The 20,466-nt window shown below is 46.0% G+C and overlaps 1 protein-coding gene and 1 long non-coding RNA gene across 13 annotated transcripts in view; one reads left to right on the plus strand and one right to left on the minus strand.

The window, feature by feature from the left end:
* LOC144738251 (ribonuclease inhibitor-like) overlaps positions 1–15,478 on the plus strand; it is a 112,195-nt gene extending 96,717 nt beyond the window's left edge. For 11 of the 12 annotated variants that reach the window (XM_078621241.1, XM_078621246.1, XM_078621247.1 and 8 more), the window contains 4 exons: positions 1,073–1,156; positions 1,724–1,810; positions 3,411–3,494; positions 4,269–5,113. In XM_078621241.1, coding sequence (XP_078477367.1) covers positions 1,073–1,156; positions 1,724–1,810; positions 3,411–3,494; positions 4,269–4,356 — 343 coding nt within the window. In that variant the 3' untranslated portion in view covers positions 4,357–5,113. Of the gene's footprint in view, positions 1–1,072; positions 1,157–1,723; positions 1,811–3,410; positions 3,495–4,268; positions 5,114–10,796 lie in introns of those variants that run through there. The other variant, XR_013589193.1, reaches the window with a different exon arrangement.
* LOC144738256 (uncharacterized) lies at positions 7,939–16,558 on the minus strand. The gene is made up of 3 exons (XR_013589202.1): positions 16,444–16,558; positions 10,806–10,899; positions 7,939–8,158 (listed from the first exon to the last, which is right to left on the minus strand). It is a non-coding gene; the product is annotated as an uncharacterized LOC144738256 (long non-coding RNA).
* Positions 16,559–20,466: the final 3,908 nt, after the last annotated feature.

The raw sequence follows: 20,466 nt of genomic DNA on the forward strand, positions 1-20,466 counted from the left end.
ATACAAATAAACGAAATAAATATCCTGCTGTAAAAAGTGACTGTATTTACTTTAACGCACTCACCACTCCAATATCGAAGACTCTGCATGGGGTGATGTGCGTACTACGCTCTTGTTCAACAACTTGTGTTTGACGACAACTTGTGTTTAACAACAACAACTTGTGTTTGATAACAACTTGTGTTTGATAACAACTTGTGTTTGATAACAACTTGTGTCTGACGACAACAATTTGTGTTTGACGACAACAACTTGTGTTTGACAACAACTTGTGTTTGAGAATCGTCAGACTGATGCAGCCTTCAGATCGGTGCTCTGGCGAACGCCGAATTGCACGCAATTTTTGCCGGATCGCACTGTATGTTTACTGTTACTGTAGTCATTAGTCATGAAACATTTATACACTTGCAATGTTTGCATTGTTTAAGTTGTTGTATGTCGTGTATAATGTACTGTATATATTATTTGACACTGAAATAAAGCAAAGCTACTTGTTTTGTCACGCACATGGTGCCGATCGCCGGACTGGTCCAGCCTTTGCGGCGGTTTCACCGCATGTTGGAAGCCAGATAAACACGAACTGGATTTAATCGATGATCATCTGTATTTAACGTCATAGATTACATTTTTACTCAAAACTTTCGTGATTTCAGGAATTCATGTTCTTGGGTCTTTCGGTAAAGTCAAGTAGATAGGTTCAAATAAAATAACAAAAAACTACGACGTTTCGATCGCAACACAAGTCACCCATATGACCCTTGGACTGCACCCATTTCAAACCTTTAAAACAGCCTGCCACAGCAGCTTTCCCGCCATTTTTTCTCCTGATGACGATCGCTTGTGTTGCGATCGAAACGTAGTTTTTGTGATCTTTGTTATTTTATTTAAACCTATCTACTTGATTTTACCGAAATACACAAGAATATGTGCAAAGTCTTCACAAATAGGACCCTCAACCACTGTCCCGTCAACCACCACCACCTCTCACCACCCCTCACCATCCCCCCGCTCTGTGCCCAGACCCTCCACCCATCCTCTCTGCCCCCACTAACCGTCTCTTCTCTCCCTGCAGCCTGCGTGAGTGTTCACTGATGGACAAGTCGGGTTCCTCTCTCAGTGTCATCATCAAGGCCAACACAGGATTGAAGAGTCTTGAGTAAGCTTTGCTGTTCGTTTCTCGCATGTGTTCTGTGCACGAACTGTGCTAATTGTTGGTGCAACGAGTCGTGAAGTAAACATTTAAATGTGAACACATTTAATCTTGCTGTCCTGCTTAATCGAGTCCACTTTCAAAATGTTTTACTGTAATCTTAACACATTTGTTTAATTTAACACGTAGGCTAAAGCAATATTCATATTGTTAGTAGATACATTAATTAATTGTAAACATCTCCCTGTGTTCCTCGATGAAAATGTACTTGTGTGACCCTCTGTTTTAACTTTGTGTTGAGAGAACACAAACACTTTTCAGATTAGAAAGGTACAGTGCAGTATAATTGAATGGATGATTGTGATTAAACTGATATTTGTGAATGCCACGTGTTATATATAAAATGTATAACACAGAAGCATTAAACAATGAGCAGCTTTGCTCGTGAACGTGTGTGCTGTGGTCATGTTCACCACCATTGTGAGTGTCCTTCACTCACCACGTGTTTGACTCCGCGGTTCCCGTGGGCTCAGTGAGTCAGCGCTGTCCCTTCTCCCGTCCACGCGGGTTTAGGCTGTGTGGCAACTACATCGGAGACAGCGGACTCCGACTTTTAGCGGACGGGATGTTGGGGAGCGAAGGGAGTTTGGAGAAGTTATAGTGAGTAATGTCCTGATGCACACACGCTTATATAAGTACACCTAAACAAATATATACACATATGCGGACACAAAACACAAAGATACTCGGTATAGCATAATAATGTACAGTATTTTAACGTCTATTATAACTTTCTTTTGTGTGCATCAATTAAGTTATTAGCCACACTTATTACAGCACTTTAAACCACTATTAAATCACAAGAGCATTACAATTGTCACGTTACCTACTCTAACCAATGATATTGTTTCAAACTATATTATGCTAATACAGTAGATCATCGATTATCTGGCGGCTTCGGGGGGAAGGGGGTGCCGGATTTTCAAAAACACTCGATAATCGCATCATTGTTTAAAATAGCTTATTTTTGCATTTTCTTGAAAATTATATTTTAAAGTGTTCTGTATATATTTAGTGTTTTAAAATAGTTTGCGATGTGAAAATCTCTTGAAATAAATCTACAAAGAAAAATGTATATCCTGCTGTAAAAAGTTACTGTATTTACTGTACCGCACTCACCACTCTTATATTGAAGACTCCGCAAGGGCTGATGTGCGTACTACGCTCTTGTTCAACAACTTGTATGTGACGTCAACTTGTGTTTGACAACAACTTGTGTTTGACAACAACAACTTGCGTTTGACAATCGCCGGACTGATGCAGCCTTCAGATCGGTGCTCTGGCGAACGCCGAATTGCACACAATTTTCGCCAGATCACACTATGTTTTCTGTTTCTATGACTGTAGTTATTAGTCATGAGACATTTAGATATGTGCAGTATTTTCATTGTTTAAGTTGTATGTAGTGTGTAATGTACTGTATAATGTATTTGATCCTGAAATAAAGCATAGCTACTTGTTTTGTCACGTACATGGTGGAGGTCGTCGGAATGGTACAGCCTTTGGAGAGGTTTTACCGGTTTCACCAGATGTTGGAAGCCAGATAGGCACGCTCTGGATATAATCGATGATCATCTGTGTTTAACGTTATAAATTTAAATTAAGAATTTAATATAACGAACGGCTGCAAGCTTGACATTAATTGGCCACCCATACGTTTATATTAATAACACAACAACATGATCCTTATTAAAGCCATAAAGTCACCAATGACTCTTATACGCCGACCCTATACATTTTAACATTATTTTTATCCTTACCCAATATACAGTTTAAACCAGCATTGGCCTCGTAATGGGTAGCGTGGGCTTCTGTGATAATGAGCTGCTTTATAGCTTTCGGATTCTCCAATTTAAATATTCAGATTTTCATTCTGACTGCCTGTATCTACAGTGGCCTTTCATGGACCAACGCAATGTTTAATACAATATATCGCACAGGCAGACCTCGCCGAATGCGAGGTGTTATGTTCCTGGAAAATGCCGTGTTGGACAAAGCCGCATTAAACAAATAATAGACAAGTAGGGTTGCGTTGCTGGGTCCGCAATGATCACTCCCTACCTCTTTGTTTAACTGATTCTACGAGATTTACTCCCTTGTAATTTTATTGAAGGATGTTGAGTGTCTCTCCATTTCTTGTGAGTGTACACTTTTTATTTTCCAATTTCACCCCACTCAGTGCCTCCTTCTCTCCCTGTAGCCTGCAGGGCTGCTCACTGATGGACAAATCGATCCCAGCTCTTCATGACATCGTGATCACCAACAAAGCATTGAGGGTGCTCGGGTACGCTCTGCTACTCGTGTCTCACATGTGCTCTGTTGCTACAGACAAAATAACTTCGATATCCAATTTAAAGCTTTCGTGACTGCAGGGATTCATATTCTTGGTTCATTCGGTAAAGTCACGTACAAGGGAAATAATAAAAATAAGTAAATAAAACATAACAACAAATTGTTATTTTTATTATTTTATTATTTCCCTTCTATGTGACTTTACCGAAAGAACCAAGAATACAACTTATATTCGTTAGTAACACTGTGGCCTTAACAGAACAAATATGGAAAAGGCAACGTTTTGGGCAATGGGCCTCCTGCATATGACGTTTATTTGCTATCAGAGCCATTGTCAGAAGTGGGATTAGTAGTGGATGTATTCCAGTGTATGTAATATTCATTATATCAGATGCAGGCACATGGCCAAACCACTGGGAATGCCCCCGATCTCAAATCTGCAAAGTAAGCAGTATTGACCCTGGATAGTGCTTAGATGGTTGACCACCGCACATAACCACAGGCAGCAGAGCTAAGTTGCGGGCAACAGACTGCGGTGTGCAGCACAATCTACCCTTGAACTATTCTACGATCCTAGATCTGCAGTCCTTCCCATCACAGACCTGCACTGACCTGTGTGATGAAGTATAGTAAAGCAGCTCTCATGGCATGGGGAGACGTTCATCCAGCGTGGTTGTTGTGGGGGCTACGTGGGTCTCGAACTGTGGGGAGCTGCCCGAGTCTCCGTGTGAACCCGCATCAGCGTGAACCTCTCTCTGTGCTGCAGGTTGATGGACAATGACTTAAGTGCGGAGGGGAAGCAGGAGCTGGGGAGCAAATGGCATCACCGAAGAGGCATGCGTATTTATGTTTAAGCTGAGAGGCGACACTGACGCTGCAGCAGACAGAGCTGCCCAACGCATTTCACCTCCACGGCTCCGATTGCCGGCACCGACTCTGAGACGACAATGAGCGGGGGAGCTCTCTGTGAGCTCCACACGGAGCCGATAGGTAAACGCGGCTCCAAAATGCTGATGAGCGTGGTGATTCTGATGTGTAAGTGTATTTAACACGTTCCTTCGGAGTGGGCAGGTAGGAACTTGGTTGGACAGCGCATTTGTACGATCCGTGTCACGCGGCGCAAGCTGCGTGGGGCGGCGCATCACATGGTACTGAACCCGCCCGAAGCGCTCTATGAAATACAAATCGAGGGCGTGGCTATGCACGACAGACAGACAAATAATCCCTGGTGGGTAGTGGGGAACTTGTTCCTACCTGTATGAATGTGGTATATAGAAACGATGTTGGGGGTTGTGGGGGAGGGGTGGCGGGGGGCATGCGGGCGGGGGGGTTTAAATGGTCTGGCAGCTCACCATGGTTTCACTGAGTAGGAAAGTTTTTCATAAATGTGTGTACATAGTGGTGTGTATCACACTCATGCACATATCCTAGTCTATTTATGACCTCAATAGTCACCCTATATCTGTTTAAAATGCATGTATTTTAACTTTCAATTGCGTTATGATCAGTCTAAAAATAATCTTCCAAGTCGACTTTAGCTAGAAGGAATTTATGAGTGATTGTTTGTGCAATGTTGTCGATTTCTTGCATAAAAGTTGTTTTTGCTCTGAATTCTCTTTCATTGCTCTAATTTATTAGTTTTCTATTTTGGTGTCTCAGATTACACTTGCAAATGAACTATCCAGGTTAAAAACCTGGCTAAATAAATACACTTGATATTTCTAATCTTTCCGTATACATATATCTGTATACCAAATAACAGCACTTCAACAGCCTCGGAATGCTTAACGTATCAATAATTCAATTTTAATGTACAATTTTATTGGGAGACTGTCATTGTCTGGGTGTGATCTGGGAATGTTTATTGCTGTTGTTTTACTGCCTTTCCCAAGCTTGGGAATTGATGCAAGTAGAACTTGCATTCTTTTATGTATTTATTTAAGTGACACCATGGTGGTGTGATGCTATCTTCCTCGCCTGGTATGCAAGAGTTCGGGGGTTTGATCCCGACCCTGACACCTGCTGTATAGTTGGAGTGTGCATGTTCTCTCTGTGGACGCTTGTATTTTATCTCTGGGTTCTCCAGATTTTCTCTCCAGATTTAGAAACATCCATTTAGATGATTTTGCTGCTATACATTTTCACGTGATAATCCACTTCCTCGAGCTATTATTTGTGGCCAGCTCGCTTCTGAAAAATTTGATAACAGCTCTGGGCCTTACCTGGTAAGATAAAAAAGAGTTTAGTTTAATTTGTATATTTTTAAGTTATTTGTTCACCTTCACTATACTTTGCACTCTTATCGTGTATTTGTGTTGGTTGTAACTTCCTGTCCTGTCTCTACTGCACTCAATGGATTTTACTCCAGTATAAATATTCAGATTCTGCGATTAGGTGTAGCTTTGTTATTGCATATTCAGTCTTAACTGATACCCATCGCAGTGTGTAAACATCAGCACTGGGGAGACAAAAGGTGGCCGATCGTGGCACTGGCCACACCACACCCTCGTGTGCCATGTCAGCCTGAATAGGTGTTCACTAACTGCACTTTCCCCAACTGCCTGGGTAGGCTACATGGGGGATCTGTGTGTTTCCTTGTGTGTGTGTGTACTGTATATGGGGGATTTGTGTTGTACTTGTGTGTGGGGATAACCGTGGTGTAGGTAGTGATGATGATGAAACACGGGAACAGAGAAGAGACTCCAAGTGACTCCATTCCTGCGTTCTGTGTCAACGCGTTGAGCTTTTGATGCAGGAGGTTTAGGAAATGTCCATTTGGCTCACTCCACTTGCTTCTCTTGCTTGTCAAGCATTCTAACTTCTCTCATGGACTACGTGCTGGAGAATACAAACTCGGTGTAACTCAGAACAGGAGTCTCCTGGTTACTCATGCGGTGTTGCAATGTAAAGGTTTCAATATTATTGATTAGTTTTGATATTGTACCCAATGCTATCATCGACCTTACTAATGGTGTCACGAGACTAATAATATAATCTGTTTGGATATCTCACTGTGCAGTGCAAGCATTTGTGTTCGAGAGCGGCCCACAACAGTGGATTTCACAGAGCAACCAGTCAAATGCCTTCCACTGGCACTCGGTTTCAGACAGACCCATAAACTCACAGATATCCGCAGGCGCACATTGAGATATAGAAACTCATATAGACACAAAAAGACAAACCAAGAAATGTATTCACACTGAGCTAGAGACTTACAGGGATGCATAGACTCACAGAGGTACACAGACACACAGTCTCGCTTTGACAAACACACTCACAGAGACTCATATCAACTCATAGCTATAGACTCACGAAAACGTCCAGAGACTCATACAGAGAGCAACTCTCCCACTAGCCCCGCCCACTCTACGACTAGGGATGCCCATTCCCTCACTAGACCCGCACACACCCCAACGAGGCCCGCCCACTCCCTCAATTAGCCCAACCAACTTCACGAGCCCAGCCTACTCTTCTAACCCATCCCACTTCACCACTCACCCAGCCCACTCTACCATGAAGATCTGCCAAATTCACAGGTTGCCACGCCCACTATATCACTAATCCCTCCCACTATTATTCCACTCCTAGTAAATGTTCTGATCTTTACCGATCTGGACCACCGTAATTCTCATTGTCTTGGTCTCCCTGAATCAACCCTCACTCTCCTCCACAAATAAAAAATGCTTCCGCACAAGTTATTTTGAATCTCCCATTTATTCTCACACTTTGCCTCTCCTCCTTCAACTCCAATGGCTTCTCGTTCACTACCGCTGTCTTTCAAAAACCTGGTCTTTAAACCTCTCCATGGACTTTCCCTACCTAATTTTGGTTCTCTCATATGCTTCCATGTCCTCTCTCATCCTCTTTGTTCCCAATCTTCTCTGTCTCTCTCTGTCCCTCCTCCTCCGCGCCAAATCTCATTTATGGTCTCTCTACTTAACCTTCTTCCATTCCTCTCTCAAAGCCCCACATCTTCTTCATTGCCCATTCTCTACCTCTTCTCTCCCATTAAGCCACCACTCCTTCTCGTCCCTACTCTTCTCTGATCCCTTTACCGTCTATTGCTGATACACCGCACTAGGTACTCATTGGAGACCTAGGGTTAGCCTAAAACCAGTTTAGTTAATCGGTACTGGTGTTGCCAAGTTCATTGCGCAATACGCGAAACACTATACAATTACCGGATGATACGCATACCCATACGCACACAGGCTTGTGCATGTGTTGGTGGGTTATTAATACAACAGTATGCAGCATGGCGGTCAGTCGGCACCTTCCGCAATGCACGTTTGTTATTCATGATGATGCCGATAATGACAATGCATGCATGGGCAGTCCACTCACATTCATGCATAACCAGGTGCACGTCCACTCCCCTAGTCACCCCTCCACTAATCTCACTCCCCGAGTCACCCCTCCACTCACCTCACCCCCATTCCCCGAGTCACTCTCACCTTGGCTTCTCCACGCTATCGCCAGTCGCCCTGAGGAGGCCCAACTTCGGAGCCTCCCCCAGTGCCATGTTCACTCTCAGCACGAAGATCGTGCAGTGCCACCCCCTCCTCTGCTGCATCCCTCCAACTCTTCCTCCGCCATTGCGAGAATCAGCTCCACGAAGAGACCCACGCTGTCCCCGTCCCTCAATGGACTCGTGTCCTTTGTTGATGAATGCCATTTCATAAAATAATAATACGTAGCCAACCGTGATAATCGGAGGTGCAGGGGAAGGACAACAAACTAAGCACAAAAAGTAGTTCTAAAGAAATTAGTTTTCAATCTAAAAGTAAAAGTGCACAGCTCCAGTGGCTTCCTAATATCATAAGGAAGAGCATTCAAGACGTCTGCAGAAGCGCTTCTGAAAGCGCGATGCAGCGACCGTCTTTGTTCGATGGTTTGCCAGAATTCGCTGTGGGGATGTGGCCAACACCATGCACGCGGCCACCTTTGTCTCTCCCAAGTGCTGATATTTATTATAGACACTGCACCAGGTACTCATTAGAGGGCGAGTCGACCGAGGGAAGGCCCAGGACTGGGTCACATGGACACACACACAGAAAAAGATGCCCTGTGTAAAATCCAGAGGCTTCTAAGACAATGGAGGTGTAAGAGGAATACAGCTGTTACATGGATGAAGGTGTATAATAGAGATATTTTTGTTAAGGTTGTGCTGCTCACTTGAAAACAATAACAAAATCCCACCGCTCATTCATCTGTTTCATCTTTGGTTGAAAAACGCGGCGTGAGACCTGCGACATGCGAGTGAGCTCACCCACTCGCTCACAAACCCACAACACTCACCCAGTCAATCAATTCTCACTCACCAGTCTACGGGTCTCTGTGAGTCTACGGGTCTGGTAAGTTTACTGGTCTCTGTGTGAGTCCATGGGTCTCAATGTGAGTTCATGGGTCTGTTATCATCATCTGTGTTCGAGTGAGTTTATGGCTCTCTGTGTAATTGAGTACAACATATCCTTGTTTAACGTGGGGGTTGCGTTGTCGAAAATTGCTGCTTAATTACTTGGTTATTTCGGTAAAGTCACGTAGAAAGAATATAAATTAAATAACAGCATACGACGTTTCGATTGCAACACAAGCAATCGTCATCAGGTACAATGAAATAGCGACACAAAATCTAACCAGAAAAAACTATAGACAGACATATAAGCACAGACATCACCAAGACACACACAGTGGGCAACACAGGTACAGAGAGGGGTGATCGTCTCTGTGGGGTGGCCTTAAATAGACAGAGGGGGGCGGAGGCAGCGAGAGGGAGGGGTTAGAGACAAAACCTACATGTCAATAAGTGAGCAGGCTTAGGGGGAGAAAGAAACACACTAAAATTAAATAACCTAGCAAAGTATCGAAATGTTATGTAAAACGACACAGAGAGTCGGTCAACACACAATTAACGCATAGCCTGGTCGATTACGTATTTCAAAGATTGCTAAGTTAGAACTTAAGTGTGAAAATTTCAAAGAAAGACAAAACATAAAAACAAGAGGAACGGAGACACAGACAGAGCAGAACCTAAGAACGACAAAAAACGAGTGTAGACAGAAAAAATTACACTAAATAAACAGGCAGAGAGAGAGAATAAAAACCCAGAGAGAGAGAAAAAAGGTAAACTTGGAACTTCCCCGTAGAAGTACCTGTGTTGCCCACTGTGTGTGTCTTGGTGATGTCTGTGCTTATATGTCTGTCTATAGTTTTTTCTGGTTAGATTTTGTGTCGCTATTTCATTGTACCTGATGATGATTGCTTGTGTTGCAATCGAAACGTCGTATGCTGTTATTTAATTTATTATTTTTTCTTTATACGTGACTTTACCGAAAGAACCAAGTAATGATTCCTACAGTCACGAAAGCTCCAAAGTTAAGATTGCTGCTTAAAGCAATTTTATGTGAAGCAGAACATTTTTCTACAAGGAATAACGGTAAAGGGGGAGGCTCCGTTTCAGTACAAACTTGTATTATTGTCTTAACTTGAGAGTACAGTACACTGTTTTCTATGTTCATTTTAAATGTAATGTGTATATGTAGAAGATCTCTTTTATAATCTTTAATTATACTGGAGGAATCTAAAAAGCGCTTTTTCACAGATTTTCAGTCAAGGTGGTACAGAAAGTTACAAGAACAAACGATGCAAAAACACAATCGGAGTGCAAAGTATAGGTAAAGCCATCTAAGCTATTAGCTTCTTTTTCAGAAGCGACATGGCCACAAATGATAGCTCAATGAAGTGGCTTATGACGTGGAAATTTATAGCAGCAAAATAACCTAAATAATTGCGTGACAGTGAAAGGGAGATATGGCGAGTGAAAACTATAAGGGAGTGAGTGAGATGACACTACACGCACAAAGATGCTGGAACAAAGGCTGAGGAAGAGGATGGCACACCATGTAACACAGCGCGCATCAGTACAGCATCAGCTCCCAGCATCACAGAACAACGCTGCCAACACCCACACCACTCATAAGAGCAGTCCGTCATGTGCTACTTGAGTTATAGTGAGTGTGGTGTGCGCTATGCGAAACACATTACATAAAAGACGAGGATGTACTGCATATGGTTCTCTGTGTGAGTGAGTCTATGTCTCTCTGTGTGAGTCTGTGCGAGTGACTCTGGTTCTCTGTGTGAGTGAGTCTGTCTCTCCATGTGAGTGAGTCTACGGCTCTGTGTCAGTCATACTTTGGCTCTCTGTGCGAGTGTACTCTGTGAGTGAGTCTATGGCTCTCTGTGGGAGTAAGTGGGTCTCTAAGGCCACCCCCCCCCCTTCTTGCTCCCTGCCCAGTGCGTCCACCTGGTTGAGCTGCAGGAGTCTATTGTCCACCGCTCCAGACCGCACAGATATCCAGACGTCCACCTCCAGCACAGACACCAGCAGATTCTTAAACCTGGTGGTGTAAGTAAGGACACGAGAGGAGTAATATTCAACCACCATTACCACCATCAATACCACCATTACAACCACCACAACCGCCACAACGATCACTATCAATATCAACATTACAATTCTCATACTCTTTGGTTATTTCGGTAAAGTCACATAGGTAGAAAAAATAATAGATCACGACGTTTCGATCGCAACACAAGTAACCATCATCAGGTGAAAAAATATAGCGAGAAAGCTGCTGAAACACGAAGTTATATAGGCTTGAGATAAGCTCAGCTCAAGAGTAAGTGGGCAGGGCTAGAGGGGGGATTTGAATGTAAATACAACACCACATCGTGGAAAAGGAAAGAGACACAGACACCTTCTTGGTTCTTTCGGTAAAGTCACGTAGAAGGGAAGTAATAAAATAATAAAAATAAAACATAATAAAACAATTCTCATGACGTTTCGGCCACAACGCAAGCAGCCGTCCTCAGGCGAAGAATGAAGCACCTCCAAGCTTGGAGCGTATATTTAAGCTGGGTTAGAGGGGGGGAGGTGGGAAGAAGAGCGCCTAAACAAAATAATTTGCATATCAAGAGGAATTCAGCATATGGAAAATGCGTAGGAGGTGGGCGGGGGGGGTTCCAAATCAATACTATGCCCGTGCATTATGCAGGATTAGCAGCATCAAAGGGGGGGGGGAGGGGGGTAGCATTAACAAAGGAAAGGAATGTTAATAGTATGTAGCTGCAGTTACTAAACAACCACGTAAAAAACTAAAGTAAAAAACTGCATAACAAACTAAAGTATAAACTACATAGCATCATCAGTATACTTACTATACTCTACAATAAGCTGAGTTACTAACAGTAAGTAATACATAAAAAATTCTACGTTGTAAAAAATTATATAATATGCTTCCATCTAAACTTTATTCTCTTACATCACACGCGTCTATACCGTACTATATACTGCCATAGGCAACCCCAACATTAAATTACATACTGTATTGCTATAAACCACCCTATACCTTATACATTTTAATATAACACTATGTATTATTCTACCCACCCTAATGTGTATCAAAATGGTTTATTACGTCCTTCCAGTGATTGCTAAGCCAGAATCCATCTTCTCGGTTAAAATTGTCTCTGTGCTTGTATATGTGGATCGCCTCATGAACGCATCTCTCATGATAGCCAGATGGCTTGCAGAGAACCTCTGTCTTGGAGAAGTCAATGTCATGTGAGCCCACTGAGTTGTAACAGTGATCTGCCACGGCTGAGGTGTTTGTCCTACCGTGTTTCAGGTCAGCTTTATGTTCACGGATGCGGTCAGAGACATGTCGTTTGGTTTCCCCAATGTAACTGCTACCACAGAGGCAACTTAGTTTGTAGACACCAGGGTACTGTATGTCTGGAACCACATCTTTTACAGACGGTACCAGATCACGGATTTTATGTACTGTGTTGAATCGGACCTGGATCTTGTGTTTAATCAGGATTTTGGAGATCTTTTTTGTGACCCCAGCAATGTAGGGTAAGGTGATGGTCTTGAAAGGCTCCTCAACAGGATCCTTCTTGGTGGTTGGAGTGATGGCTTTGCGGATTGTGTAGTCGGAGTAACCATTAGCCTTAAGAGCTTGGCGTACGTGTTTGAGTTCACTGGAAATGTGTTCATGGTCGGAGATGCATTGGGCTCTATGATATAGAGTCTTGATGAGGGAATTCTTCTGGGATGGATGGTGGTGGGAATCCGGTTTTAGATAAGCATCCGTGTGGGTGGCTTTCCTGTAGGCAGAGTGGCTCATTGAACCATCAGGTCTCCTTTTGATTAGGACATCCAAAAAGGGTAGCTTGCCATCATTTTCGACTTCCATGGTGAATCTGATGGCTGGGTGTATGGAATTGATGTGGTCGAGAAATTGGTCTAGAGCAGGCCGGCCATGTGGCCAGATGACAAAAGTGTCGTCTACGTACCTCTTCCATAAGGTCGGGCGTAGAGTGGCAGTCTGGATGGCGTCCGTCTCAAATTTTTCCATGAAGATGTTGGCTACAACCGGAGATAGGGGGGAGCACATTGGGGTGCCCTCAATTTGCTTGTAGAAGGTTCCATTCCAGGTGAAGTATGTATTGGTTAAGCAGTGTCTCACCAGGGGGGGTACCCCAGCATTCAGTCCTTGATGAACCAAGTCTTCAATGATTGCGATGGTGTCAGGCACAGGCACCTTGGTGAATAAGGAAGCCACATCAAAACTGACAAGCAGGTCGTCTGGGGACAGGGCAATCCCCTTGATTGTCGATACCAGGTCAGTAGAGTTTAGTACTGCAGAGGTGGTTTTTCCAGTGAAAGGCCGTAGGATTTCGGACAAAAAACGAGCCAGTTTGTAAGTGGGGGAGTTGATAGTAGAGACAATGGGACGAAGAGGTGTATCTTCTTTATGTATCTTTGGCAAGCCGTACAATCTTGGTGGCCTGGCTGCAGAAGGTTTCAACGAGAACTGTTTGGTCTGATCAATTAATGCGGTTGAAGCAGAAATGATGTTGTTGGTTTTGGAGACGAGGCTGTTGGTGGGGTCTCTTTTTATTTTTGTATAGCTGCCATCGTTGAGTAGTTCTTGAATTTTGTTGTTGTATTCTATTTTGTCCATGATGACAGTGGCATTGCCTTTGTCGGCTGAGAGGATGACAATGTCATCCCTCTTTTTTAATTGAGCTAATTCAAAACGCTCATCTTTGCTGATGTTGCTAGCTGGCATCTTAGCGTTTTTGAGGGTTACAGAGATTTCCGATCTTGCTACGTCTGCAGCGATGTGACTCAAGCCCTTGAGAGCTACATCTACTCGAGCAATTATATCATTAACTGGTATGTGTCTAGGTGTGACTGCAAAGTTTAGTCCTTTAGCTAAAACGGATTTCAAACCTTCAGAAATAGGACTGTTACTGCGATTAATTACGACTTTGTTAACATCTAGCTTTTCAATGTGTGGGTCCGGTTTCTTGTTTGAGAGGCGGTTGAATTTGGAAATCAAGTTGTCCTTACATTTAGTCGACATAGCGGCAGCTGAAGAGGCAGTCATTTTTTTCCACATGTTCCCAATCCGATGTGGACATTGTTGCACTCAAAGATAAGTGTGATTTGTAGAGTGTCTTGTCTAACTGATCTAGTTCGGTGCGCGTGAGTCTGATTTTCTCTGAGATAAGAGCTAAGCTAGTTCTAGACAGAATTCGTTTCGCATTAGAAGAAGTTACAGCAGCAGATGTTAGTGTATATGCGTTTGGTATTACCTTAGAGTCGCGGCATCTCTTCAGAAAGGTGAGAGACTCGATTAGCTGAGCCTTCTTATCCCGGAGCTTGTTGAAGGATCTCAAAGTTATGTGGAAACCCTCCCCGTAGAGGCGGTTAAATTTCGATTTAAAGCTTTCGTGACTGCAGGGATTCATCTTCTTGGTTCTTTCGGTAAAGTCACGTAGAAGGGAAGTAATAAAATAATAAAAATAAAACATAATAAAACAATTCTCACGACGTTTCGGCCACAACGCAAGCAGCCGTCCTCAGGCGAAGAATGAAGCACCTCCAAGCTTGGAGCGTATATTTAAGCTGGGTTAGAGGGGGGGAGGTGGGAAGAAGAGCGCCTAAACACAGACACATCCACACGCAGAGAGAGGCACACACAGAGACACACACGAGAGAGAGACGCATATAGAGAGACACACACACCGACAGAGACACCCACACAGAGAGACGCAGAGAGAGATAGACACACAGAGAGAATGACAAATAGAGAGAACCACAGAGAGAGACACACATATGTTTCTGCAATACAATGATAAGAACTGCAAAAATTATATATAAATTACTTGTCTTATGAAATTAAGGCAATGCATTTGAAAATGGTCCCCCATGGGTGTCTTAAAAATACCTGCTCGAATTACATAATTGCCCATGAATTACTATGGCGTGACAATGCCAATTACCAATGTCAAAGGGAATATTCATGAATTGTAAATGTGGGGTAATATCCTCAGAAAAGTATGTATATACATGTAGACTACGTTAAAAAGTAAAATAATCAGGCAACATAATATCACATATGGGTTCAGTTTAAAGTTTACTTATGAAAAATAGTACCGAAATAATTGTGCTCCATAGATTATCTAAATGGTCAAGTTACATAAACATCATGGACTCATTTAAGCTAACCATTTAAAAAGACATTAATTGCAAGATGTTGAGCAAAGGAAATTGTTTGGAAGTTCATCTCACACTAAGTACATTTTACTGTACATCTAAATCTGCATAGTTCAACCTTCTCGATCAGCAAAGACATTTTTTTATCACAAGCAAGGATTTCGGTGTAAAGCAAATTAACCACTGCACACGGTTTTAAAGTTCTCTGCCTCAAAGACAGCACTCTACCAAGTGTAACGACGCAGCTGCGCATGCCGCATGAAAATAGGCGGAATGAGTGAATCTAAGTAGATACTGACCCTGTCAAAGGGGATCCCATGTTTAGAGTATTTGGCTGGTGCTATATATTTCTACATGATTAGCCATTTCGCTGATCTATCATTTGTGGACAGGTCACTTCTGAAAAACAGCCACAGAGCTCACTGGGTCTCACCTGGTAAAAGAAAAAAATAGTTTATAGAGTTCGTTCTGCCTTAACGCGTGTTTTCATAACGCCATTTGGATATAGCACGATTAATGTATTAGGGAACACGTTTCATAACGCGAATGCTAATTGGATATAACGCGATTGAGTCAACAGAACTACGTCGCGCGAGTAGGAATGTGCGGCTGTACGGCTGCCTCGGCACAGCATCACACGAGGCATTGGGATGCTGCTGGATGCTTCCTGATGCTACCCACGCGCCTCAGTCTTTGTTCAGCCGACACACGCATCCCACGTGTCATCACGGACTGTGCTTTACCCTGTATTATTCGTTATAACCAGTGAGTTTACACAACGCGGTGTTCTTCAGCAACGCAACTACCGCGTTATAGAACACTGCAGTAGATATTGTCGCAGTGTGGAAGGAGCAATGAACGTCATCTTGTGGCATGGAAAGGCATCGCAGCCTTGCGAGCAGCCAGAGAGAAACCCTGCACGCACGGCAAAGTTGTGATTGACCCGGGGACTATTAGCAAGTGACGCGTAGTAACTAATGGTTACTCTAAATGATGATGTTGACATTGGTTAACGTGCTACAAATATGCTAAACGCACATCGCATTAGCTCTGACAAATAGCGTACGTTTTAAAAAAAAAAGTTATAATCGTTTACAATGGTTAATATGTATATCATGCCAAGTGAGTAATTTGCGGGTGGCTTTCCCAGTGGCAAATGTGGACCCTGACAGCGGCACTCAATGGGCAACTCTTGCGAATGCTCTCAGGGGATCTTTACTCACTCAGCCCCAATCTCCCTCTCGTGAACTCACCACTTACTCACCTCACCCTTCCACTCACTCACCTCCTCACTCATTCTCCATCTCATTAACTTACTCACTTCCCCCTCACCCTGCCATCCACTCCCTCACCCCCATTACCCGGCACTCACCGCCTGTCAGTGACCACCTCTCCCGTGCCTCCAACCACAAACACCTCCACCACCTCCTGCTGCTGTCGCGGTCTCCGCGTGGCGCCGCGTCTCCCCCCCTCCCGCTCCTGGCCCCTCCCCCTCGTCCCCCCTCTGCCCCTCCCCCTCTGCCCCCCGTCCCCCCCCTCTGCCCCCCCGTCCCCCCCCATCTGCTCCCCCCCTCTGCCCCCCCCCCATCTGCCCCCCCCCCTCTGCCCCCCCGTCTCCCCCCCCTCTGCCCCCCCGTCCCCCCACCCCTCTGCCCCCCCCGTCCCCCCCCCCTCCCCCCCCCGTCCCCCCCCCCTCTGCCCCCCCCGTCCCCCCCCACCCCCTCTGCCCCCCCCGTCCCCCCCTCTGCCCCCCCCCCCCTCTGCCCCCCCCCCTCTGCCCCCCCCCCCCTCTGCCCCCCCCCCCTCTGCCCCCCCCGTCCCCCCCCCCCTCTGCCCCCCCCGTCCCCCCCCACCCCCTCTGCCCCCCCCGTCCCCCCCCACCCCCCTCTGCCCCCCCCGTCCCCCCCTCTGCCCCCCCCCCCCCCCCCCCCCTCTGCCCCCCCCGTCCCCCCCCCCCCTCTGCCCCCCCCGTCCCCCCCCCCCTCTGCCCCCCCCGTCCCCCCCCCCCTCTGCCCCCCCCGTCCCCCCCCCCCCCTCTGCCCCCCCCGTCCCCCCCCCCCCTCTGCCCCCCCCGTCCCCCCCCCCCCCTCTGCCCCCCCCGTCCCCCCCCCCCCTCTGCCCCCCCCGTCCCCCCCCCCCTCTGCCCCCCCCGTCCCCCCCCCCCTCTGCCCCCCCCGTCCCCCCCCCCCCTCTGCCCCCCCGTCCCCCCCCCCCCTCTGCCCCCCCCGTCCCCCCCCCCCCTCTGCCCCCCCGTCCCCCCCCCCCCTCTGCCCCCCCCGTCCCCCCCCCCCCTCTGCCCCCCCGCCTCCCACCCTGCGCGGCCCCGCCGCCCATTGCAAGAATGGCGGGAAGCGGACGCGGGGCCTACTGCGCGCCGCCTCTCGCGTGATTGGCTCGCTTCGCGTCACGTGGGGAAGATGGAGGAAGACTAGGGGGAGGTGTGCGGTTAGGGGCGGGGCTATAGAGTCACGTGGTGCGCAATGATTGACAGGAAGTGCGGGCGGCGATGTCTGTTACGTCAGACCGCCCCATTTATCGTTGACGTCACGATAAATGACACGCCCCTTCGTGACGCGTCTCACACTTGCTTCTGTCCCGCGTGCCGTCAACACGAGCTGAGCATGGCGCTGCTGATCGTTGGCGTTCTGGTCTTGGCCCTGCTTTGGATGGAGATCTTCATTGTTCGTAGTTTTACGCTTTCCATCTCAGACGTTGACCATGAGACCACGACGCTGCAAACGGAGATGGGCCAGCAGAATGCGGAGCTCTGTCAGACGAACAAGACGCTCCATCTGAAGCTACAGTATCAGCAGGAGGAGTTGATGAAAAACCGAGAAACTCTCCAGAGAGAGAACAGGGGTCTGGTTCAACAGCTTAAAAAGCGCCAGTTGGAGCTGGAGTCCACGAGAGTGCCTTGCTGGGAGCGTGCGTCTCTCTGTGCGGATTTTATCCGAGACTGCAATGCAGCGCAACGGCAAAGGTCGCTGCGCTGTAAAAATCAAAGGTCTCTGTTGGTCGCTGCGCGCTCACCTGAGGGAGTTGAACTTCCTGAATCCGCAGAGAGGGCAGGAACAGTTTAGGCTGCGCGGAACGCTGGTGCGTCATGAGGACAAGTGGCACGGGGAAGAGAAGAAGCGCAAAGAGTGCCTGCATCTTAGTAGACAGCTGAAAGAGCTGAAATGCGCTATTTCTCAAATGGACAAAGATGCCACCACCACCGATGCCACTGCCACCGCCGCTGCCACAGCTGCCACCACCGCCACCAAGCCCAAGAAGATGAAGAGATTTATTAATTGGGTCCGAAAATGGCTGAAACGCAAGTCGACCATTTAAAAACATTGGGGCAATTTTGAAAATGACACCGCCCCAATTAAAACATTACACACAAAGACAAACGTTTCCCATATAGCATCAAGAGACTATTGGGGCAAGTGCTATTAGCGAGGTGCAGCACTTAAGGCCTCCACAATACAAACACAAAGGTCCCCCATGTAGCCTCAACAAACTGTTGGGGAAAGTGCTGTACAATATATATGTACCTATGTTGAACTTATTTTGCATCATATGTAGTCAACCATACCAATGGGAGGTGTTCACATACTGGAAGTGTTGTAAAATGTATTACGGTTTAACAAAAAATTGGAAGCATTGTCATAAATAAAACGAAATATTATACATTTGCAAGTTATACTGTAATAAATACTGTATCGTAAACAAAACAAAGTTACGTAAATAGAAAAAAAAATGTTTTATTGTCACCGTGAGTCTGGATGCGGGCCTGCTTGTCGGGAGGGGGCATAATGAGTCCCCATAACTGCACACGGGGATCTTGAGGGTGAACGCCCGCAAGCACACACACACACAACAGCGACAATCATCCCCCGAATAGCCTAACCAGAATGTTGGGGCAAGTAATGTTAGCCAGCAGCGCCTATGAAGGCTGGAATGTCACACGAGGGGGTGAGTGGACAGCACCACGCCCGGCTGCCTTTGTCTCCCCAGTGGTGATATTTACACACCACACCAGGTACTTATTTGAGGCTGAGTGGACCGACGAAAGCCCAGCAACCATTGATATAATCGTCACCGGTGTTGGTCGTGAGTGGGAATTGAACTGTGATCGGTGGGATGGTAGAGCATAGTGTTCACCATCGCACTGTCTCTCCCCACACACACACTCACAGAGGTATATGCATCCGTGCACACACACACAACAACAAGACAATAACTTCTTATTGGTTCTTTCGGTAAAGTCACGTAGAAGGGAAATAATAAAATAAAATTCTCACGACATTTCGGCCACAACACAAGCAGCCGTCCTCAGGTGAAGACAGAGCTGTCTGAAAGACAACGCTCCAATGAACACTGCTAAGCTTGGCAGCGTATTTTAAGCTGGGTGGGAGGAGAAGAGCGCTTTGACCAAGGAGTTTACATGTCAACAAAATAATTTAGCATTGAATAAACTGTGTTAATGTGAGAGAATTAGCAGGATGTTAAAGTCAGAAATTAGCATGCAACTGGGATATTAGCGTGATGTTAATGTGAGGAATTAGCATGTAACTGGTCACGGAAATGGCTATATTAAAGTCAGAGTTTACATGTCAACAGAGACATTTAGTATATTGACGCTAAAGAACTGCAACCACCCACTATCATACAATAAACCGATGTGAAAGAATAAAATACAATAACCGTCGTTTGCCCCTAAGTGGCGGTGACATCACCACAACGCATGTGCCATGCTAGGTGCATTTTGAGGTCACTTGAAGTGTTGAAGGCTGGCTGGCAGGAGGGCATGAATAGACACAGGTACCATGGGTTGACTTAGGGAGATGACGGGCAGATGCAACAGCTGTGCTCCCCACTGTGCCAACTTTCTGTGCTTCTGTCGTATAGCACTCTGCTCGTTATTTCGAGCATCGCTCCGCTGCCCTACGCTATTGTTGGAGGGCAACTGCCTCCACCTCCTCAGTAGTGTCTTCCATGAACCTCCTCCACATAGGCCGATCGTGACACTGCTGCTACCAGTCATCAGCAAGTTCAATCAGCTCCACATTCTTCTGTACCACATCAGTCCATCTCTTCTGTAGCCCATATCGCGCCCATTTAGCGCGATCTATCCACCCAAATTGAAGCTGCTTGGGGATGCGGTGGCTGTGCATATGGACTTCATGACCCAGCCAATGCAGCCTCGCTTGCCGGAAGAGCCCACTGATGAGCCTTTGTCCAGATATTTCAGGAAATTTTGGGCTCCTCACACAGTCCAGTTTGGTTAACCCCTGGATTGATCGTAGGCAGGCTAGCCTAAATGTTTCAAACCATTGCAGATACTCCTTCAAAGAGAGATAAAGGAGGGCATAACTGTGGTCCAGAAGACATGAAGGTTTGTATGGAG

The sequence above is a fragment of the Lampetra planeri genome, chromosome 79 (genome assembly GCF_965212315.1).
Source record: "Lampetra planeri chromosome 79, kcLamPlan1.2.h2, whole genome shotgun sequence".
Lineage (NCBI taxonomy): Eukaryota > Metazoa > Chordata > Hyperoartia > Petromyzontiformes > Petromyzontidae > Lampetra > Lampetra planeri.